Consider the following 24594-nt stretch of genomic DNA (forward strand, 5'->3'; position numbering starts at 1 on the left):
AAAAGATGTGTACCTTAAGTGTCCAGGGAATGAGTAAATCTGAGTAGCAGCTACTGTTCTGTTGATGAGTAGCAATGTTTGTTGGAGCATGTACACATCTTGCATGCCCCAGAAAAGACATTAGGTAAGATCCAACAGAAGTACTGATTCTAGAGTAAATCTATCAGCAACAGAGCCATTGCCTTTGCCAGCAGATGAGGGCATCCCTTCTCACAGCTCACATCCCTTCTAGGCTCTCTGGATAGCATAGAGGCAATCCAGGACCATAATTACCTGACCAATTTTCTTGTATTGTGAGACTCTAAGGCAGTAAAAAAACATTATATTGCAGTAAAAGCTGTGAGAAGCTTTTTTGTATTTTGGATGGTATGATTTTGAACTTAAATGGATTCCTTCTTCATGGCATAATCCTGAAAACAGCCAAGTAATTTTTGCAAACCAGACTTTTCCCACCTCTAAATGACAGAGCGTGTATCTGGATTCAGCTTTTGTGATAAAGGAAAAATCTAAGTTCTTACAAAGAAAAACTAAGCTATGAGACATCTTTTGGCTTTGCATCACTTGAGAAAAGATCACCTCTTTCCAGCTAATACTCCCACAACATAGCAATGAAAAGCTGAGGAAAAAATATGAGAGCTCCTAAAACATAGACAGATGCATCCAGCATGCTTGCCAGTCAGCAGCAACAGCAATATCACAGGAATATCTCATTGATCTCAGTGTTTGGGGCATTTGTTGTACCATTAGTGACATGTCACATAAGGCAGAATAGCCAGCAGGGGTGTAATTTTGATGATACTGTGGGTTCTCAGTTCTTCACCTTGAAAAGAATTTTACCATTACATATGGTTCCATTTAGCATCACTTGAAAGTGTTTTCAGTTCTCTGCAGTTGCCACTGCTTTCTGTCTTTTCCCAGCTGACCTGTTTGTATTATCTCAGATAGTTGTTCCATACATACTGACCCAGAACAGGCTGTTTCTACTCTGTCATTCCTCATCAACCATACCTCCTTAGGGATTCATACAGCCTTGTTGTTTGTTTGCTTCATGATTCCCATATATCACTTATTCTGAAGACAAGTAATCTTTATGATTATCATCTCAATCCGAAGAATACACAGAACTTGGGGCTCAGCTTTTCTGCATGTGGTTCCAGAGATACTAGGTTTCACTAAAACATCACAAAGAAAAAAACATCAAAAAGAACTAACCTTACTGCAATTACTTTGAGGAGATTCTGACAGTAATTTTATCTATCTTTTGCCAGCTTTGAATATTATTGCTTTATCACACTAGCAGAATCAAATAACTCAAGCTGTGTTTATTTTACTGGGCATACTTGTCTGTATAAAATCAGGACATCTTATTCTGTCACTGGTATATAAGTGGGAAATACATGTATACTGCCTTATCTGTGGCTCCAAACAAACACATTGGTGCCTGCACAATGTGACCTTAAATGATCACGTTTCTGAGTCTGCCAGGTGACAATGCGGAAGAGCCCAGTGATCTTAAGAACACATCATGGTGGAGGTTTGAGAGCAGGTTTGCAGTTGCTGTGTGACTGACAGAACTGATGCTCCCCATTCTCCACATGCTCCCCATGCTTGACAATCGCTTCCAGTGAGATTCAGAGAACATTTATTGAGCACATGGCCGTTGTGTGTTGTCAGTATCTTAGGTTAACTCCTAGGGGAACTGAAATCAGAGAACAGCAGCTATCCTGCCCTGTTCTTGCATAGCCACAGGATGCTTTTTCTGACAGGATATAACTAGAAGTTGAAGAGCATTTTCATATGGGGGCAGCCATACATATTGTGCCTCACATAATTTCAGTAGGTGCTAAGAAGGCAGCAGCCCATTAATCTTGAATTGTTTGTGGAGCCCAGCCACATGTATGGACTTTTGTTTTCTATGTTGATTTGTAGTATGATTTTGAAATTTATGATGAGTTAAAATGGAGTCACATAAATGTGATGTTTAGCAGGCAAATTTTCAAAATACATGTGGAAAACTCAGATATCCTGAGCATCTTGGGGGGAGACTGTTCATCAGGGCCTATTGTGACAGGATGAGGGGGGATGGTTTTAAACTAAAATAGGGGAGATTCAGGCTGGACTTGAGGAAAAAATTCTTTACAATGAGGGTGCTAAAATCCTGGAACAGGTTGCCCAGAGAGGTGGTGGATGCGTCATCCCTGGATGCATTCAAGGCCAGGCTGGATGTGGTTCTGAGCAACCGGACCTGGTTGAAGATGTCCCTGCTCATTGCAGAGGGGTTGGACCAGTTGAAGGTCCCTTCCAACCCAAATTATTCTATGATTCTGTGATCTTAAATATTGCTAGCCCTCAAGCCACTGAACAGTTCACAACCCTGCCTGTAGCCAGATCTATCAAACCTGCTATTTCTATTGTTTTGGTATTTCAATATCTGAGATTCTTCATCATTAATGCACATGCTGTGTCATTGTCTTTTCATTTCTTCTGGGGCTTTTTTCTCCTTCCCATGCTATCCTTGGTCTCTTCTCTTTACTGTTCCTTCAATGAGACACTTTCCCTGAGGAAAATGAGATCATGTCTGTTGCTGCTTCTAATTGCTGTGCTTGCAGCAGAGATGCTGGACATACTTCAGGACAGAGAGCCTGAGGTCAGAATGGTTGCCGTTTATTTTCAGTATTCCTGCCGTTAGGGTAAAGTTTCAAACACTTGCTGATAACCAAGTCCATGCTGAAGGGCTTACTAGAAGTTCAAAACCCATTATAAATGGAGTGGCTATTCCAGTCTGTACTGAGATATTAATATGAACTAAATCTTACTGCTCTTGCCTTCATACATGTAAAAACGGAGTGAGGGGGAGAGTTTAAAATCTTAGTGCTGGCCTGTCAGGTATCTGACATCTTTCTTAGGTCCTTCAAACAACATCAGTTTTATAGGGAGCTGTTTTAGAGTGAGGTCTGACTCTGCCAAACCAAACCATAATTGGAAGCAGTTGTGTTCACCAAGCAGCTTTTCAGATTTAGACATTCAGAGCAACGACTGGTAATTGGATTAGTGGAGACTTTGCTTTTTCTAGAACGGGATCATCAGTGCAGAAATATGAAAACTTGACTAAACTGGAATGTCTTTATAAGATTGCTTATAGATGTGTGCTTTAATGATACCACTTTCATTGTGAACATTCATTAATAAAAATTTACTGGCATTATATCAGTGTTATTAAACTGAATTCAGTCTCTTGTTTTGCAGTGCAGAAAGACTTAGTTTGTGTTCCTTAAATTTACCCACTTTAATAATGACCAAGTTCTCAGAATAACAATTGCTTTGTTTTTGTCATTGTCAGATTATACAAGCTATGTCAGCCACCACCACCTGTTGGAGAAGAATGAGGAGAACTGCTCCAGAAAATTCTGATAATGATCTTAAGGATACTGGGACTATATGACAAAAATCTAACTGCACTGTAGCAGTGTGTGCCTAGCGCTTTGATAAATAGAAAATCCCTTCACTCAGGATAAAGAAAGAAATATTCTCTATTGGCAGTGAAAAAAACCCAACCAACTTCTAAAAAGTATTTCTGGAATCTGTGCACTCCAGCCTTATGCTACTAGAACAGGAATCTTCCTTGGGAATTTTACACTGGAATCCAGTTCATTTGCTGTGTCTTGTTCAGCCACACAATAGGTATAGCCAGCAGTTGGAGTACAGATGTCTTATTCAGAGAGAATGACTTCACTTGTACACTGTACAGAATGTCTTCTTGCAGAAGGAATAAAAGCCTACATAAACTAGGCTTGATAATGAGCATGCACTTCATGCAGGGCCCTTTGCACTGATAATCCTTTTTTCCCCATCACTATCATAATTTTTCAGAATGGTGATGTTACTGTTACAAGTATATAATGTAAGTGAGGTTTAAAGGTGGAAAATCGCGGAATTGTGTTTAATGGCTACAGGCATACTACTGCTAGAAGCATGTGCTTGTAATCAGTAAACTTAATCGTGTCTTAAGGTGTCCTTTGTCATACTCCTTTGGAAAGAATACCTATATGGCATATGAGGTGAAGTGTTGCCCCTTGTTCAGTTGCCATTTTAATGAAGGAGAAGAAATGTAAGATCTTCATCCATGGTTAGACTGAATTTTAGACTCTGTCTAATAGATGTTTTACATTATTGAGTCTCTGCATTTCAGTTTTCCAGAGTTGTGTATATTCTTGTATTATAGTGCTATCCTAGCAAATCTACAGAAGGCGAGGATGAGGCAGTATTGTTATGTTTAACTGGAAATGTCTGTGGTGTAAGTTGAAGCATAGTTCGGGGGGTTGATGTATTGATGCATTTCCTGTGTTTTGTCAGAGTAGTTGGTTGTTTGCTTTTTTTAATAGGATGTCAGTTCTTTTGGAGTGGTAATTGCTACAGATTTATTTTGAAATTGTAATGAATATTTCGAGGGACCAGGGAAAATGTATCTGCATTTGGCTGTTCTTTTGGCCAAAGAATTTTCAGAGAAGGTGTCCCCAGATGAGGTTTCATATGTGAACACATTCAAACAAAAGTTATATTCTGAAATAGTTCTACCTGTAGCAGCTATGCAGTCTGTTAGAGCAGGACATACACTGAGTAAATGTTACTTTCTGTACAACAGCAGCCTATAGTTATGCTGTAGCAATCAAACCTCACAACATAATTGTTGAATATTATCTAATTATTTATGAAATCTTCAACAAATATATTAGTCCACAATTAAGTAAGTGAGAATTCAAAATGAGGTGTACTCTTGCAGAGAGTGTTTTTATATACGGTATCTAGGGGTCTTATTACTTTTCTCCAAAGGAGGAATTAGAGCTCCTACCTTTTTCACTATTCTTAATGTTTTTACACAGACTTTAACTTTGCTAAGAAAATAAATATTTTTATATATCCACAGATATCTATGTCTGCACATACATGTGAGTTTCAATATGTACATATTTATGTAGTCATATCAGTTACTAGTACAATCTGAAGTATAAAATGTTTGCCTTAAACTGTGACAAAGATATGCAGTAATGAGCACGTCACTAACGATTTCACCTTTGTGCTTTGAAATTTACACTCTTTCAGAGTTACTGGAAGCTGTGGACTATAATCTTTTTGATTAAAACAAACAAAAATAGAAAACAAAGTTTTACTCTTTAGAAATTACACATTTTGTCTGGGATGATCTAATGCATGCACGTAAAAAAGGGTCACAATTTCTGTAGTTGCTGTTCTAGTTAGGATCTCAAACTTCTGGATGTGTTTCATTCAGAGAGACAGTGTTGGCTCTAGTAGTTCCCGCTTCAGGCAAAAACACAAAAAAATGGTTCTGTTTCTGCTTGTTCAGACATCAGGAGTTTAGAGAAGCCATAAACCCCTCATGCCAAGAATGGTGTCAGTGTGAGCCCAGCTGTGAGCTCACATCTTCCTGTGAGATTTGCCCGCATGAGTTTTGTTTTTCACTACAAGGCAAATCAGCTGTCAGGTGCATGTTGCTGCTCATCCTGTATAATACAAAATAACCTATAGGACAGAATCTGTTGCATGCACATGCATTATGGTAACAAGTCATCACTCTTTACTGCACTGAAAATGGTAGGAGTGCAAAAAAGGAGACCAAAAAAGTCTCCCTGTATAATACAGTGCCTAATACTTTTAGTTGTGAAAATGTGGGCTAATGCATAATGCACATTTGTAAACACCGAGGGACAAATACTTACGAGCCAGTCACTGGACAAATATTTCAGCTATTGTTTCATGCGTGTGCATCAGAAATCTTGACGTTTTTGGTTTGTATCTCATTTTTTGTTCTTTTGGGTTTTTTTACCCGTAGAGGCAGTTTTCAAAAACTTGATCAGCACTATGAGCTTCATTGGTGACCTATACTGCAAAATAAAGTGCCTGTTTAGCCTGGTATCAAAGGGGTTGAGAAACTGAAGCCCTGATTTTTTTAAATTATAGGTAACATGTGTAAGTACAGGATTTCCAGGGGAAAATGAGCATAAAAATGTCCCACTGACTGTCTCTGGAAAGCAGGTGACTAATTTCTCAGGATTTCCTTTAAAAACCAGTGTTCACTTGAAACATTGTGCAGAATTTCAAACTGCTTTTCTCTTCCCTCTGTTTTCAGAGCACATTCTAACACATCTGGCTTCTAATAACATTAGATGAAACTTCAAGAAGCCCATTCATGAAGTATGCGTTTACATACGTTCATTATTGTTTGGTATATGTAGCAGATGTATTTGTTCCCTATGCAAGGTGCACTTGCAGAGCTAAAAGAAAGAAATCCATTCTCATCATAGTATTATGTTTATCCTGTCATAAATTTTTAGGCTTAGAGGTAACCGAGGGTGATTTACAAGAACTGTAACGCCCGTAACTTGCTAAATCTTTGCTTCTGCAGCAACAGATTGTGCAGCCTGTTTTTGCAAGGATGTGTTGTACTGGTTTAGGGAAAGCATTCTCTGTGTCATTTTTACTTTTTCATCCAAGACAAATCTTCTGGGAATAAATTCAATTCTGGGAATAAATTCAAGGATCTGGAGGCATACACTAGCAAATATTGACTACTGGTGGTAGTCTGCGGGGTTTGTACAGGAGGTGCAACAGCCAGGAAGGGAGGCTTAAGGTCCAAGGAACAATGAAGTCGCCATAGGGTTCATGCTTGGAAAAAACTAGATTTTGATTTTAAAGTAAAGCTGGCGGGGTTTGGCCTATCTTTGTAACCATTATCTATGAATAATGGGATGCTAAACAGTCTTTATGAGATGAGCATTGATTCAGTATAGTTCCCCAAATTAGGTGTTTCATAACACTTACTTTCCTTGTAGTTTGTAAATGTAGATGAATATAAAAATGTATCTATTCCAGTTTTTAAATGTCCAACATGTTTGTGTTTAGAGATCCGTTTTAAAGTAAATATTCCTGCTATCTGCTGAACCAAACAACCAATTTTATGTCCACTGAGAGAGCTACAGTCTTTAGTGGCCTTTTAGGTAGTTTTCACTGGGGTTTAGGAAACACATCAGGTTTTCAGTTTGGTTTTTATTTGTTTGTTTTAATGCAGTCAGTAGTGGTCAGTACTGGTCTTCTACTGGTTTAGAGCCAAAAGAATTAAATGTAAGTTGATGAGGACTTGTAGTAGTCATACTTAGTTCATTTATCGTCTAATGGAAAAAAATGAACCAGTTTTATTGACATCTTTACCCATAGAAATTCACAAGCAAACAGCAGTGATTTTTTGTTTGTTTGTTTTATTAACTCATTGTCAGATGTAGTGTATATATATATATATATATATATATATATATACTTCAGACAACTACCTGAATGTGAGTATACACATCATGGTTAAGCATGATGCTCAAAAAAGCAAAGTATTTTTCATTTATTTTCAATTAAATTGTGAAATCAGTAACTGTAGTGTATATACATATTGTTCCATACCCTTTACATTGCAGCTACTTCTGCCAGCATTTTATGCATATTTTGCACCATTTTTGTTTAACGTTATGAAAAGAGCTAATGCATTGCCTTATGTACTATATCTCTGTACTTGCTGATAAATGCAGGTAGTGCTTTTCTAAATGTACTCTAGAAGTACACTAGCATTGGTAAATTTAGATGCACAGTGCATACCTGTCTCAGGATACATGGGTTTTTCATCATTAGATTTTGAAGTATAAAAAGATACTGAACTCATATTTTTGTATGCTGACAATTGCATAGTTTTGTTGTGTTTTTTTGGTTTTGTTTTTTAATATATTCTGTATATATCAATCAAGTTTTCCTAAAGAAATGTTACAACAAATGTTTCCCTTTTCCTGCTAGAAGATGTTTATGTTTTCTTGTTGTGTATGTATAAATGAATATAGAGCATGCCTAGTCATGCAGATGTTAACACCGGTGAGAAATTTTAGATTGTCTAGAGGCCAATCAAGTAGTCATTTCTTATGTTTTACTCCAGAAGTAACATACCCATCCAAGAAATCCAATATGGCTGTAGTGGAACTACCCTACAAATAACTTCATGCTTCAGTTACAAAGTCCAATAGTATTCAAAGTAGCTGGGACATTTCTGAAAGAACTTAGACTTTCATGGGAATTTCCACAACATCTTTTCTGTACTATGTGCCAGATTTAAAAGATTAAGTGGCCTTACTAACTTCGTAACACCCTGTATATAGTGTATGTACTTGGTTATACTTGTGTTACACTTTAAAAATGAACTTAATTTCTGCATTGAATATTGCACACATTTTTCAAACGAAGAATATATTGTTTGTAACATCTCATTAAACACAGGAGAGCATTACTGCTTTGAAATACAATGTGTAAGTGCACAGAATCTCTCAGTGAGCTTTTGTTTGGAAAGTCACACTAGCAGCTCTGTGGGTAGCTCAGTTTGTCAGAAGTAACCTTTGGAATTCAATGTTAAATACCCTTGAAACATGGATCTAAATTACTTTTGCCTTTTTTGTAAAGTGCCTTTGTAGCATACCTTGAATCAGTTGCTATATTGGTTATGTGTTAAACTAATACTGTGTACTTTTAGATCTATGGTTTATTTTTTTAGTCTACATATTAAAGACTGGAATGGTAACAATGTATTACAGCCTGTCAAACAGCAATAAAACCATTCATAGTATGGCCACTGCAGATCTCTTTAAGAAGAAGTAAGTTGGGGGTAGGAGGTTTGGGAGGGTGTTGGGGGGTCTTTAACGCTTCTAGTGTGGCTGCCTAGGAGAAGATAAACTTCTACAAATAAATGTTATATACAGATCTCTTCTGAGAACCCAGGCCCAATCTCGGTTCATTGCTGACAATTAAAGTGTATCTTTACAACCTGTGGAAAGTTGAAGCCTGCATGAACAGTAGTCCCTGGCTTTGGTCAGCTGTATTTTGTGAAGGCTGGAAAAGACAGGCATGAAAATCCCTTTCTGGCCCCATGGTGCCATTACTGCCCCACGAAGGTCCAAAGCATCCACTGTTTCTGGCATTCCCTTGTCTGAAGACGGAAGTGTGAAGCTGTCATCATCTGTCTACTGCTGTGCACAAGGATCATCTGACGAGCTCAGAAGTGGAGTGTTGCACTCCTTGTGCTAAAAAACCACTGCCCTATAAATGATTGATCCTTTAGAGGAATTGGGAACTGGTTCCAAGCTGTTGTTGGGATACCAGGGGTTTGAGGAGTTGCACTGAATGTTCCTTTTGTAGGACTGAAAGATGATGCAATATTAGACCTCGCTGAGCAGTTGTCTCTATGTGAAGTACGTTCTGATTTCTACATGGGGGTTGTGCTCAAGACCAAGAGGAACAGTGGAGATAGGACCAAAAGCAGCTGCAATGGTCTGTGAAATCCCTTTTGTTTTCCATCTTCTGCTAGCAGGATGGAGGGTGAGCATGAAAGTACTTCTGGATAACTAGACTTAAAATGATTGATAGATTACTCTCTCCCCCCCCACCATTTTCCCTTCCCTCGCTTGCTCTCTCCTTAATTTTGTGAAGGAAGGCAGCATGGAAATTAATGGCACTGTTGAGAAGCAGAAGTGACCAGATGATTTCAAATATGGTCTGCTTTTTTTCCACCATAATTTGAGGTTTCTTTTTTTCCAGTGCTCCTCATTTCTGTGATCTTGCCACCATGAAAGTCCAAAGAATGATTTGATCAGTGTACATGATGGGAATAAGTAGTGCTTTGAAATGATTTCTGAGAAAGGTAACAGTCACACCATGCTCATACTTGGGTCCAGTAATTTCTCATATATCCTGAGGAAGTATTGCTGCTATCATGATTTGAAAGTCAGAATTTCTGCAGAGGGACTTTCTATGGTCATATGAAGCACACTGTGAATGCGATTCAAAAAAGATAATGTATCTTTGCCTCACATCAAAATACGTGTCAGCTGATCTTTAAAAGTAAAGACACTTCCCATTTCCTTTTAAATGCTACTCTTAACAAACTTACTTTTACTGTGTATTTAATTGCTTTTTTAATGACTCATTATGTCATGCAGAAACAGGACAGATGATGCTTATACTTTGCTTATACTAACGAAGTGGAATTGCTAACAATTACTTCATTCTTGCTTGTAGAAATCTTAATTCTCTGAAACTGCTTTCCCAGAGAGTACTAAATTCTGCTTCCCCCACCCCACCTCCCGTTTCTGTATACTTTTTCCTCCGTGCAGCTGCCAAGCTCCTGAGGGCGATATAAAACCCTAACTGCTTCAACAAGCCTCCTCCCTGCATCTGCTGGCCATAGCTCTGGAGCAGCATTTCAGCCCAGGTATGGGCAGCCCCTGCCTCCAGCCTCATCTCCTGGGTACACCTTGAAACCTGTGTTACGGTAGTTTTGTCTCTTCTCCTGTCTTCTGACTGGACTTTCTGGATGGACCCTGCACCTGATTCAGTATTTTCCCTTTTCTGATCATCCTTCGACTAGCAGTGGAGCCTGTTACTACGCTGGTCCTGCTAGGGGGAGGCCACTGAGCTGTGTTCACCCACAGGTCCTGCTTGTCCCACTCCAGGGAGTGGACCTGATCTCCTGTTCCACAAGAGGCACATCAGTGCTGCAACAGGTTTTGCTGTGGTCTAACTACTACTGGCTTGTGTTGCATTAAAGCAGATTAATGGATTAGAGTGCTGCTTGGGGGGGGGGGGGGAGGGGGAGGAGGAAATGCCCATTTCCAGTAAAAAATTGATGGGATGACTCTTCCATTGATAAAATGGAATGATAAAGAAACCTTGGGATGAAGGCTAGCGTCCAAAAATATAGCCCTAATTTGTTGAAAAGATTTGAAAATGCATCTCCAGAACATGACAAGATGGAGAAAAAATGAATACTGGTTACTGAGGAGGAGTGCAATGTAAGGCAAGTACTGATCAATGTCAACACAGTAATGAAATGTCCCAAAGATTTGACTTCAGTTTTTCCAAGTATTTAACACAGTTGATAGGTTACTAAACCAATTCATCTTTAATAGAAGACTCGATGTAAATTCTTGGTATTTTGCCTTGCATCCAGAACCTAGGGCAGGAGGGATTTTAACATCTGGAATAAATAATTGCTGTCTTTCCTTGTGAAGCATAACAGCCTCTGAAAGTAGGAGGAAATTGTACTGGATATATTCTGGGAGCATAATCAAATAAAAAGAACACCAATCAGTTTTGATTCTGCTTTCATTTAAATGAATAACCAAATTTTCATTGACTACAGAGAATGAATCCAAAATACTGGGACTATTATTCCCAAACCAGACTAGCTTGAATGCTTGTCAATGTGTTTAGTTCACCTAATTAATGAAACTATTCATGTCTCAAGACAGAAAGCTTGACTGGAAATGAGCAGCAGACCACGTGTAATCAGTGGGATTTTGTCATCAACCAGCCATACAGTAGGTCTAATCAAACCAGTGTAGGGCGTGATTGCAAGCAAATGAACACCAGTACTACATTAACTAAAGTCAGTGCATCACTGAAAAAGTTGATGACAAAGTATCACCCAGATTAAGACAAAGATGATGTCTGGTCCTGATTAGTGCTACTCACTGACATTGTAATACATTTCAAAATGCATGGAGTGACATTTGAATTCAAATTCAAGACAAAGTGAAAGCTTGATTGAATGTTTAGCAATCTATTAGATGCTGTTCCTAAACAGGAAAATACATAAAGCTTTTATATATGAATAAGTAAGGTAGGTGTTTGGAATTTTGAGAGCATGCCCTGGAAAACTGGGAGCTTGGGAAAAACAGGGAAATAATTCTGATTATTTCTAATTATATCTAATAAAAATGTCATTTTTAAAGGAAATTTGTGAACTTGGTAAGACAGAATGGACAGTAGGCTTTCATTTCTGGACTAGTTCCCATTACTTTGAGAGAAAGCATTAATGTTTGAAACTAGTGTGGGACTAAACCACATTATCTGGATACTCATCACACAACATTCATGAAGAGAATCTGTTTTAGTCTTAATCCTTTAAAGAAACACAAATTCCCTGCCTAATCACAGTTCCTTTTTTATTCCTAATGTGAAAAAAAATCTCTGTGATTTCCCTCTATTGTCCTCAGTAACAATGTGTTAAATGAGATTTTTTTTCTCAATATATATTTCTTCTCTTATTTAATTTATTAATTTATTTTCATATTTAATTAATTTATTCATGCCAGGTGAGATGCCTTTCAGAGGAACAGTACAAGTTAAGATTCAAGTCACATTGATGTTACGGTCCTGTTGTGTTTTCAACATTTCTCTTGAAGACCAGTCTGTTTGAAGTTTCCTACAGGAGCACTTGCCCCGGTGTTGAGCAGGCAGGCAGAGATGGCTGAAGATGACGAAGAGCTTTCTATTAAGATTGTGATAAACATGTACCCTGTTTCCCTTGGAGTTTAGCTATCATCTAAATGAGCTCATAAGAAAAAATACAATTCACTGTAGCAAAAGTAGAATATTTTAATTTTAATATAATAATAATTACTGATGGTATTTCATATATCTGATTGATAGCAAAACAGGAAACAGATATTTTGTACAAATTAGAATTGAAGTGGAACAACTACTTACACGATACTTTAAAATGGTAATAAAGTCTGAGTGAGAAAGGCAGAAAAAACAGTAGAAATTCCTACTTTGTCCCAAGGTATTCTCAATATTTGAATCTGCTTTAAGCCACAGCAGATCAAAAGAATGAGGATGTACCCCTCATTATAATCAGGATTTCCATAACATTCAAAGCAGTTAAAAATTTTATCCAAAGAAGTAAAAAAATTTGTTATAAACTGAGGAACTCATTCTGCTCTTTTTCCACCCTCCAAGTTCTATTTGTGTGTTTCCAAACACTAATAATCCCTGTGAACCTTCCTTAGAGCAAACTCAGTAAGCAGGCCAAAGAATAAACCAGCATGGAAAATGGACTCTGCCCATGTTCAAAGGAAGGAAAATCACAGGTGCCGAAGGCTTTTCAAATGTGCTGAGCTGCAACCATTTTGTGTTTTGTTCAGTGTTGGTCTGATGTGTGACCAGGACGGTTGCTGAGAATGGCTGTTGGTGCAGTGCAGAACTACAAGCTCTGCTGGATTCTTTCCAAGCTGTGGTATGTGGAAGTAGGTCTGCTTTGACCAAGGTGGAGTGAAATAGAGGAAATGTGAATCCCCTGCTTGTGAAATTTGCTGTTCGGATCACACACAGGACTGTCAAATATGCTGACTTTCTGTCTGGATGTTAACAGCCAGTCTACTGAAAATTAATCTGCTATCTATCTGCATCATGAAGTGACAGCTGTATAGTGTTGGCACATTCAACTGTTTTCAGGCAGAGGAGAGTATGATGTCTAATTTGAACTAGAAATTTCTGATTGCTAGGCCAAAACCTCTGAGAATGCTTTTATAGCCTTGCAGCACATGGAGTAGTCTTGTGTCTGATAGGTCTTCCATATGCATGTGCTTTGTTCCAAATCCTGGAGACACTTAGGTGAGAGTTAAGTTCCAAGCTATTTGCCTATTAGTCCTAGGCATACCCAGGCCAGAGATGTGATCGCTCAAGGGATGTTTCAGCTGGGCAGGAGCCATCCAGAATGCTTAGGCAGGCTCACAAGCCATTTTGAGTAACATCTCTGGACTTAATGATTGACATCCTGGTTGTAGGTACTGAAGTTGTAGTTACCTGAAAGTAAAAGCAGAAATTGTGTCATATTTTTCAAAAGTGATTCAGGGCTGGGTTATCAGAATACATATATATATACACACACACATATATAATAATACATATTCAACTGGTGTTAAGATCTGGATCAAAGGAATTAATCCACCTTTGGACTTGAACTCTGACATGCAACCTGGCTTCTATTCATCAATCACTGTTGTCAACAAATGCTAAGTTTCCAGGTATATCATTCACTTCTGAGAACAAAACTAATGCTCCCGTTCCATTTACCAGCTCTGATTTTACAGCAAACAACTAAGTTCTTCTGATTTACGGCAAGAAAAGTCTTAAGTCCCTTTTATGAGACATTGTATTTGGATACCTAATCATGAAGACAACCCCTTGTTAAGATTTCTAAAACCCAGTCCAAATTATTTCCATGGTAGTTAGGCATCAAAGCACTTTTGAAAATCCTACCAGGATACCTGCGCCATTTGTAAAAAAAGATAGCTTTAACTCTAGTCTAGATGCATATAAAATGTAAGATGAAGGAGGTAATATTCATGGTGTCCTAAACTTCCTTGAGAATGGAAGTGAAATACCAATTCTTATAAAAAGCCATGATCTTTCATTTATGATTTTCGAGTCATAAGAGCACTTTTTTCATACTCACATGAAGTTCCAATATTTAACATCACCAAAACGACAGCCTTTCACTTGTAGCTTAATTCACTGTGTGTTTGTCTAATTTGGCTTGAGTCAGTGCTGTAGAGACTTTACCCCATAACTGCCAATCCCAGTGTATAATAAGTTATATTTAAATTCTTTCTGTCAAAATGATCCGTTATTCAGAGATTCTGGTTTATATTCGGAGCTTCATCTTCTCCAACATCTTTTCCAAATATCCTTGATATAAATGTCTCTGCTAACCACCTAATGGCAGGCTCTCTGTCTGGCTCTCACCCACTGCAAACTTTATTACTCATGTTACATTTGTACCACCAGAGCTTCCCAGATACCTCAACCATTCAAAGATTTGTTAAAATTGTTCATAATCTGGAATATCAGAACCCAAGTAAGGCAGCAATTCTGTTGAAGCAGCAGGGGTAGAACTGCTCCCCAAGAAGTATTCCCTGAGAAAAACAAAAGGCACCATAATGTTCATTAAGGGTTGTTATACAGTCATCATAATCATGATGTTCAGACCTCTTGGTATCACATTATTCCTAGATACATGTGAAAATGTTATATATAGTCTCCCTGTCCTATTGCAGGATTGTAACTAAGCTATGAGAGGACTATAGTTTATAGCCATGGCAAGGAATTAAGAAGTCTTGGGTCAGTTTCCAATCACTAATGTGCACTTAAGATTTTACTTAAGGTAAACATATAACGCATGGAATCTTTTTGGCTTCAACATCTGTAAAACATGAATAATAATACTCCTTCAACCTTAAAGGTCTATTTCTGTTCTCTGTTTCTCTATATGAAAGCATGGAAGCTCTGCTTACAAGCATCTGTATCTGACAGATTAATGCCAAACAACCTCTGAAGTCCTAGTACTTCCACTAGTAAAATTCCATAGCCTGCTTGTTTTAGGGCACCCACCAAACTACGCAAGTCTCTATCATTATCTAGTAAATCATTTCACCTCTTTAGCTCTTTGGAAACACAGAGTAGATATTCTCCTGCATATTTTGCTAGTAGAAGTTTTCTTAGAACACAGTGTCAGATCAGAGCTCAGACACAACCTTAAGAGTGAGGTGATATAGCCAGGTCATCCTTCAGAAGAAAGGGAGTCCACCCACCTGCGCTTATTGATTTTACTAGCAGTAAAGCACTACATACAGTTACGTGAAAGTGGGAGGGAGAGATCCATATCCTTGGGACTTTCTAGAGAACTGATAACTTTTCAGGTTCTCTAACTGAGAGAGGGGGTGCACTGCTGAGTCATCAGTTCTGGCAGAGGCTTCCAGGAACAGCTGAATCCTAATTGTTTCACCAGATAACTATAGGTTATTCCTATAATAAAGGTTTACGTACACCAGACATGCCAAGTCAGGCCCTTGTCAATACTCTTCAGGCTAACTATTAGGATGTTATTTGTTCTAAAGCTATCAAAAGAGAAGCTCTGCAATTTGCCGAGTCTATAATTCTGCTGGTGATAATTAGCTCTCCTTTGCCCTAAGTGTTCTAACAAATGGGTCATTTGCAACAAGATATATTCAGCAATATTTCTGTATTCTATCTTCATAGTGAGCAAGACAAGTAAAGTCTTACATCAGTGTATCAATTGTTTAACATGGTTCTCATTCTGTTAAGCATGTAGATTTTTTTTTTTTTTTTTCTCAAGTACCTCCAAGCTACCTAAGTCAGTGAGGAAAAAGAGAGCATCTGAGGAGGAGGGGGATATCAGTAAGCTGGTAAGATGAGTAAGTTAAGTTCTTTAGATGGAATCTGTACTCAAAACTCAGTAACATTAATGGCAAAACCTCTTTTGGCTTCAGGTGGCTTTGAAGGCACTTTCATTTGACTAAGAAGATGATTGAAAGCTCTCTCACTCCAACCAATGAAACACATCTCTAGGACATGTACCTGAGAGAAAACATTCTTTCTGCTTTTTATTTATTTAGAGTTCTTTAGGTGCATACACTGTACATTTGTATAAAAGTTGTGAAATAGGAAGAAAAAGTTTCATATTGTATCTCACACAAAGATTATTCAGGATAGGAATCAGTAAAAGGACTATATTGTCAATATGGACTTGATTTTACGTCACTGCAGGATACCAGAAAACTAACACATTAATGTATTAGTTAGCTCTTAATTTCCAAAATGAATAAAAAAAAAAAAATCTCTACAGACTGTAATTATGATGTTCTTAGGACTGTTTAAATTTGCTCTTTCTGAAATTTCTTTGATATGCCTGTTTGGTATCCAAAGAAAGAACAATTTGCCAATTAATTTTCAACAGTTCTTCAGAACTTGCAAAGAGACAAGTGAGGTAAAAGTACCTGTGACAAAACATAAACTCTCTAAACCTCAGCCCCCCAACTCGTGGGTAGAAAACTCAGTATGGTTGGACTACAGTAAGAAAAAGCAAATGAAAGACCAAAGAAATGTTTAGAGTAGGGTGTGTACTGAATGAAACTTTAATTCCAGGGAGGGAGGGGTCTGCTTTGCTGATATATTTTCTTTTTCCCATTGGAATTTATGCATCAACAACTAGCTCTATCTTCTGACCAAAAAAAAAAAAAAAAAGAAACAAACCCTATTTAGTTTTATTTTGATAAAGATATTAAGAATCTCCGTCAGAGAGAACTATTGACTACTGAAAAACTTGAATTACTTAATACCTTGGACTGAAATCACTAAAACTGTTTGTAAGACTGTTATTGACCATTTAAAGTCAATTTAAACTATCAGGGGTCACTCCTCCTAGGGAAAAAAATAAAGATGCTTTTTTATTGTTGCCTAGTATTTTCAAAATTCTCAGACAAGTCTTCTCCTACAGGTTCTAGTCTCTGAAGGATGTTTCAGGGCTCAAGCCTGAAGCTTAAAAGAAACTCAGGGTTAAAGGTCTACTTCCTCCCAGTTTTCATTTTGGTATTTGCAAAAGGAATTCATTCCAACAGAAGCAGCCGAGCTGTCATGTCTTCTTAACCATAGAGGAATTTGGAACGAACCATGTTCAAGTGCACTAGCTTAAGTTTCTTGATACCTATCTCAGAAACAGCTCAAGGCTTGCACTCATTAACTGTGAAAGGTTGAAAAATCATTGTGACTTTTTAGTAGAGAAGATCTGCTAATTACATAAAACTTTAAGATGGAAACTGCATCCATTGCTCTATTTTTTAGGCTCTGGGAGTACCTTCTAAAGCTGAACATTAGTTAATGAAAACTAGACCTTTTTTCATTGCAGTAGAGACAGCCATGTACATCTGAATTAGATTGATGTTAATGCCATTGGAAAGGAAAATGAAAAGAGTGCATTTGGAGCCTTGGTAGAAATTTGCTGGTCCAGTGATTCCAGAGGCATAAACACCATCCTTACATGGGTCTGCCTCTTTTGCTGTTTGCAGTATACACATTAGCAAAAATATTTCTTCTTGGCTGTATTGAAACAGTAAAGAAAGGTAGTTAGTTTAAGACAAGGTGTGTTTGTCTCTGACTGACTCACTAACGTCTTAAGTAACCGCAATTTTATCCCACCCTTTTGAAAAACCTGTGATGATACTTACCCAGAATGTCAAGATGTTTCTTTTTGACTGAGGTTATGATACAGAACTGAATCTAGATTTCAGCGTAGTGCATGGCCACTTACTAGATGCAGAAGTACTATGCATAGTTTTGCATGTCTAAATCAAGCACTGGATCAAAAGCTACTTAAGCCTTGAATGAAGAATAGTAAGGTTTAGGCCCCTGAATGCTTAAGTTATTCTTGAAAACATGGCATATCAGCTGGGTTGGTGAGTCTTTGAAGGGCTGTGTTTTAAGGAGTCCAGAGTATTCAACTATAAGCCTTCATGTCTAGGCCTGTAGCAAAAAAGCTTCTGAGGAAAAGGTTTCTGTAGCATGAATGCTTCAAATACAAAACCAAACTACAAGTATTTCTATAAGATTTTTCTGGTAAAATGAGGCACTGTAAAACCACATCTTGCATCTGTGTTCTGCTAAGTATAATGTATAAACCATTTTGAATGCTCTTGCTGTAAAGGCATTTTTGCCGGACAAGGAAGTAGTATTTGCTTTGATACTCTAATTTCTTGTTAGATTTGTGATACTGAGAAGGCAGAGAAGATTTATATTTTGTACTTAAGTGAAACCTGCTCTCATTTGTAACTTTTCTAAATACATATATATCATAGTAGAAAAAAAAATTATGCTTATGCAGTTTTATTATGGGTGATACTCTTTCCTGGAGCAACTTCATAGACTCTACAAATCTTACATGACAGCAGCACATGCTTATTATGACCAAATTTTCAGTAGCACGTAAAAACAGAATTTCCACTGATTTCACCAACATCCCTGTGTGTTCAGTAAAGCAGACAGTTCCATCACTGAACTGTCTGCTTTATTGAACACATGAACATGAAAAAAATAAGGCTTATTGGCTCATTGAGAGACTTCAAAATTCAATTGGTACAGGATGATTTTTTTTTAAGTAATGTAATTAAAGCATTTAAAGAATAGATAACTGCAACAGAAAAATAAATCCAAATTACAAAACCTGCTATCAATTAACCACAGAAATTCACTCTCCCCTCCAAAGTAAGTTTTTTCTAGAACAAGCCTCTAAAGCAATTATTGCATTGATTACTATGAAGAAAAGCTCTATGGAGAACAGCATATAGTGTAAAAAAATGTTACATATTGCTAAATTTAGTTTCAAGTTTTCTATAAACCTTTCATGAAGCAAACTGCTGCCTTGCAAGCCTGAGTTCAACAAAGGGACAGAATCAGACTAGGAAGAAAGTTTGCTCTGTTAAACTTAAAACAATGATAACACTTTTGTAAAGTGTTTCGCTTTGGTTTGGATTTGGCTTTTAAATACCTCGGCATTTTCAAATGTTGCCTGACTTCCTATCATAGATAAGTGATGGGAGCCTTCAGAGAAGGCTTTGAAAACATACTTCCATGGCGCAAGGCTTTGATGCAAGTTGTATATTCCATGGAACGAGCCCACCCCAGCCCCATAACAGCTGTGAAAGTAGAATACTGGTTTATTAAGTGGCTGGTATACGCAGCAGTATAGAATATTGTGCATTCCCTGAAATAAGAAAGCATGTGCGTTCTTCACATCTTTATTTTTCCAGGAACAAGTGGAGAAAAGAAGACAGCTCCAGACACACCAGTTGTCAGGCCCAGAATGTGAAATTCAGGTTGTCCAAGCAGTGGGTATTGGAGACCATCCTGGAGCAAATCCACAGTCAGAATCACTGAAGGTATGGGCCTGCCTTAGCACAGTGGCTGGCCATGGAGTCAGTGACTACCAGAGGAGCTCTGTAAGGAACACAAGGGCAGGAGGTGGGGGATTCAAAACCCGCCTGGACACGTTCGTGTGTAACCTTATCTAGGTGTTCCTGCTCCGGCAGGGGGATTGGACTAGATGATCTTTTGAGGTCCCTTCCAATCTCTAACATACTGTGATACTGTGATACTGTGACATTAGACTAATAATGCTTCTGGGAGTTTAGATTTCTTTTCATATCTGACACCTAATCACCATGCTATCATGGTGGCCTTCCCTTCGGAGGAACCACCACCCTCACACCTTCATGTTCCTTACTTAGGCTTGACATTGGAGCCAGTGCTGTTTGATGCTATCATCAATGGGCTCACCGACGGTACGGCGTATACCTTCACAGCACAGCTATGGATGCCACCAACATGTGGAGAGTGATAGGTACACTGGAGGATGGTGAGAGGCCACAATGAGCTGGAGAAATGGTTCCACAGCAACCTCACAGGGTTCTGCAATGGCAAATGCCAAGTCCTTTATGTGGACCAGCAGTGCGACATGGGATAACTGACTGTCTAGCTGACAGCTCTGGAGCCAAAGGCCTGGAGTCTGTAGTCACAAAGCTGTGAATTGGCAGTAACAGTAAAAACTAACCACATATTGGGCTCTGTTAAGAGTGTAAACAGCAGACCAAGTCAGCAATCCAACCTACTTGGCACTCAAGAGGTACTTTTGCTAGTACTCTCTCAAATTTACCACCATCCCAGCACAAGATGTCTACAAACTGTAGAGAGCACAGCAAAGGGATGACAGGGCTGGAGCACATGGCACACAAGGTGAAGTTGAAAGATTTGAACTTGCTCAGCCCAGAGAGAAGTGGGTTGCAGAAACTAAGCTAGATTCTTCTGAGAAGTGCAGAGCTAAAGCACAAGATGTGATGGTCACAAGATAAAACACAGGAAATGCAGCATGACCAGTGTTAAGGGAAAGAACATTCATCACCCTAAGCACTAGCACAGTTTGCCCCAGACAGGCTGTGAAATCCACCCTCATCCTAGGAGATTTTCAATGCTCAGCTGGAAAATGCCCTAAGCAATCTGATCTAACTTTGAAGTTAGCACAGCTTTCATGTCTCCTCTGACCTAAATTACTCTGGTTGCTGAATCAATTGCCACTAGATGAAGGCCTCAGGCATGAACATGGTCCTTCCAGACATGTTTACCCCAGACTGGTTGCCAGCTGATTGGTACAAGCTAAGGCCTGTAGGATCCTGTAGGCTTCCTGAAGGTGCTAGATATGTTGAGCCACATTCTCAAATGTGGCTGTCTGCCTCTGAAAATTCCGGACAGGCTTCCTAGTCACACCAGGAGTATGTTCAACAAGTGCCATTGATTTTCTGGACTCAAACTTCCTCTTAGTGATGGGGAGCCTGGCTAGAATGGTATCAAACAGTCCAGTGGTCAGAGATCTGCACTACTGATTGAAAAGTCTCCTTTATGCACTGCCAGTTTTCAAACAACAGTTATTGTAGACAGTTGACTATCTACATAGCAATGGCTCATGTTATGCAATGCTGGAAGTTAGGGAAAGCCAGATGCACTTAAGATGGCATAGACTTTTTAGCAGGAGGTGCAGGGGGGGTAACAGGAGGCAGCAGTTACTGCGGCACTGAAGCTGGTAGCTGTTGATAGCTATGGCTGTCTACTGTTTTACCAGTGTCACACTGGAGGCCTCTGTACACGTGACAAGAGATGCAAGGTAAGCAGTACGCCAAGCTGTATTGCAGCTACTGAGCAGTGTGGATGAAGTCAGTATGCTCTGGCTTCTTTGGTCTTTTATGGATACCAGAGATAACGAAGACACACGTTTACGGTTTTTTACATGTGAAGACCATAACTGCATACTAACCCAATTATTACTATTGACTTCAAATGTGTGGCTGATGTATCAGCATTGGTGTCCTGGCTCCCTTGTTAGATACTGGGAATACACAGTAATTTTTTTCAGTCTGTGGATTTTCACTAAATTGTGGTAAGCAGTTTCTATCTATATGCCTTACCGGTTTGTCTTGTCCCTCTTTGTCTAGGAAATTCTAACCATGTTGAATTCTGCAGTGAATCTTTTTCTGACCAAGAAAACTTGTTTCTTTCATTTTCACGTTTTAATTATTCAGTTTTCCCTCTCATTTGCATATATGTTTAGAATTTCAACATATTCAGTAATGTCAGTGTTTGGTTTTTTTCCTAAGTATTGCTTGCTTTCCAGATATAGCACTTGTTTGGCTTTGCTATATAACAGACCCACCAAATGAAGCTCTAACTGCCACTAAGAGCATTATTTCTGTTGAAATATGTTATATATGTACATTTATGTTTCTTTTGATAATATAAAGGGTTTTTTTGCATCAAAAGATCTTAAAGATTTTTAAATTAATCTGTATACACACTAAAAAAATGCATAAATGCCCAATGCAGTTGAAGAATATAAGTAGTTATGACTTTTGTCCATATTATCTGTTGAAATAATTTCACAAATGAGACACTGAAATTACTTAGTAGATAGTGGGCCAGTAGTATAGATCCCATTTGATTTTTCCTTTGTCTTACAATTTACCTTCCAAGTTTAGATAATTTATGAACACTTTTCCACCAAATTTCATAAGTTAGTCATTGTTTTCCTTCTAAATTTATACTGTAATGTCTTCAAATTCCATCACAATCACAATCACATTTTTTAACCATCCCTCAACAATGTTTACCCAAGCTGTAGAGCTGCATGTCTTATAGATGGACTACAGTTCCATTATAAATGTACTGGCTCCTTGTTGTTATGTTCAATGTATCAATTACAATTATCAATGTTATAGTACTCCTGCAGTTGGGTAACAGATTTTACATTTGTGGACTTGCTTCTTAAAGAAACTGTAGTATTTCCTTTAGAAACTGAACAAATAAAACAACTCTCACCCAGAAAAAAAACAACAATCTCTGTTTTTTAATACCTGTTTTGAACACTTGATAAAAAAATTGCAAGGTGACACAAGGGCTGGAAAACAGCAAATGTAAAAGGTCCAATGATTAATTCTTTGCTCTCCATAGCCACTATTCATTTATGTGATTAAAATGGAGATCCCAATAAGTTTTTGGAACATGTTTATTCATCTCAGATAGCATCCTTGTCCACAAGCATTCTCAATATATGTGTGAGTAGAAAGTTTCATTATATATAGTAATGGTAATAATACTATTTAAATAAAACCTATCTGAAGAAGGAAGTTAAATTTAGTCAGGAGATGGAATCCACCCTTCACCTCACAAATAAGTTCTCTATCAATCCAGTGCCTTGTAGCTCATTTGGCATCAGATCACACCAGATTAATTTGCAAGTTGCAAATCACTAATTCAATCTACTGAAGTCCTTTTAATGTATTCTGGAAAGGCATCAAACCTATAGTGCAGCCTGACCTACATTAGTTTGTATGAGCTGATGAGATCACAGAACAATGAGAACTACTGTTCATTTCTGCAACCATTATATAAAAAATAAAAAATACAGCAATGAAGGGCTGAGTACAAGGACCATTATACAAAATAGAGCAACAAGGAATTGCTAATTACATTAAATAATTAAATATTAACATGCATAATAGCATCTAAATAGCTAAAGGTTGCAAAGTAAAGTATTCATTTGGAGTAGAAAACTATGACAAATTGTTGGTATAGCTGTTCATTGTGAGGCTGAAATTTCATGCTGCTTGCCAGCTGGAGGAAAGATAAGACGGAGATGCCAGTGATAATTACACCTGTGACAGCCAAACACTTTTCTACCTACTGGTACTTTCTGCCACACTCTGTGGAACGAGCATATATATGTCCTCACACATCGACAAAAACGGCTATGGTTCAAGGTATTGACTTGAAAACTCTCGGATTTTTTAGGCTTTCTTTAATTGAAACTACAAGGGGGTTTGGATATTTCTATTGCAAGTAATAATGTATGTCTCCACTGCAGAACTGGGTAAGTTTGCTAATCCAAGCAGACTGAATATCTATATCTTTTCCATGTCTATGTAACTGTATGTTCACTCTATATTAACTTATAAGATGGGCTAAAACTTTGGGTGTGTGGAAGAATCACAAACGTCTTTGGAAAAGCATTAAGCTGTACCATTCTGCGTTATTATTTTTTTTGTATAAGGAGAAATATGTATACCAAGGACTTTTACTACCCTCCAAGCACATTAAAGTTTATTGGAAGATTTCTATTTTGCCCACCTGCTAGAAATCATGAACTGGAAAAAGGAATGACTTTTTCAACTGCTGGTAGAAAGTAGCACATTTATATGGAAAAGCTCTTATTTCACCTGATGAGTTCAAGACTCGATGTCTAGCAGTCTTGTGGCCTAGGCCTAGTCTGACACAGAACAGGACAGTTGTTATTTCTAGATCTCTGACCTAAGAAATTTGAAGTTATTTAGAACTAAAAAGCTCCCCTACATTACCCAGGAGTAAAGTTCAGGTAGGCATAAGAAAAGAGCTGATAGAAAATACAGCACCACAGAAATGTCTTTGTAACAACAAGCAGTAAGTGTGTTTTTTCCCCTGGATTGCACTTTTGAAAGGTTCTGAGAATGTCCTAAATGTGTTTCTGCTGTGGCTGTCACCCTGCAATGTGTTGGGTAGAATTTTAAGAATCTTTTGGGTGGTGTATTAATATCAGACTGCAAATTATAATCATAGTCCAGTTGCTTTTGGGAAACCTTAACAGAACATAATGTATATGAAACATATTTGATTCCTACTCTGCCACTAGAGAATTTTGTATCTGTATGTCCCAATTTCTCATTCTTATCTTACCCAAAGTGTCATTACTTTTGTCATTAGATCATCCACTGTAATTTATATCTTCCCAAACCCCAGTTCCAGTCCACTTCTTAAAAGCACATTACCTCTTCTTGCAGCATGCAT

At 38.0% G+C, this 24594-nt stretch overlaps 1 protein-coding gene across 3 annotated transcripts in view; it reads left to right on the forward strand.

The window, feature by feature from the left end:
- PREX2 (phosphatidylinositol-3,4,5-trisphosphate dependent Rac exchange factor 2) overlaps positions 1-8667 on the forward strand; it is a 173171-nt gene extending 164504 nt beyond the window's left edge. For all 3 annotated transcript variants that reach the window (XM_061342875.1, XM_061342873.1, XM_061342874.1), the window contains one exon: positions 3341-8667. In XM_061342875.1, coding sequence (XP_061198859.1) covers positions 3341-3386 — 46 coding nt within the window. In that variant the 3' untranslated portion in view covers positions 3387-8667. The remainder of the gene's footprint in view (positions 1-3340) is intronic.
- The last annotated feature ends 15927 nt before the right edge of the window (positions 8668-24594 follow it).

This window comes from Neopsephotus bourkii, unplaced genomic scaffold (genome assembly GCF_033783945.1).
Source record: "Neopsephotus bourkii isolate Nb327-2 ecotype Australia unplaced genomic scaffold, CSIRO-AGI_Nbou_v1 NB_1820, whole genome shotgun sequence".
Taxonomy (NCBI): Eukaryota; Metazoa; Chordata; class Aves; order Psittaciformes; family Psittacidae; genus Neopsephotus; species Neopsephotus bourkii.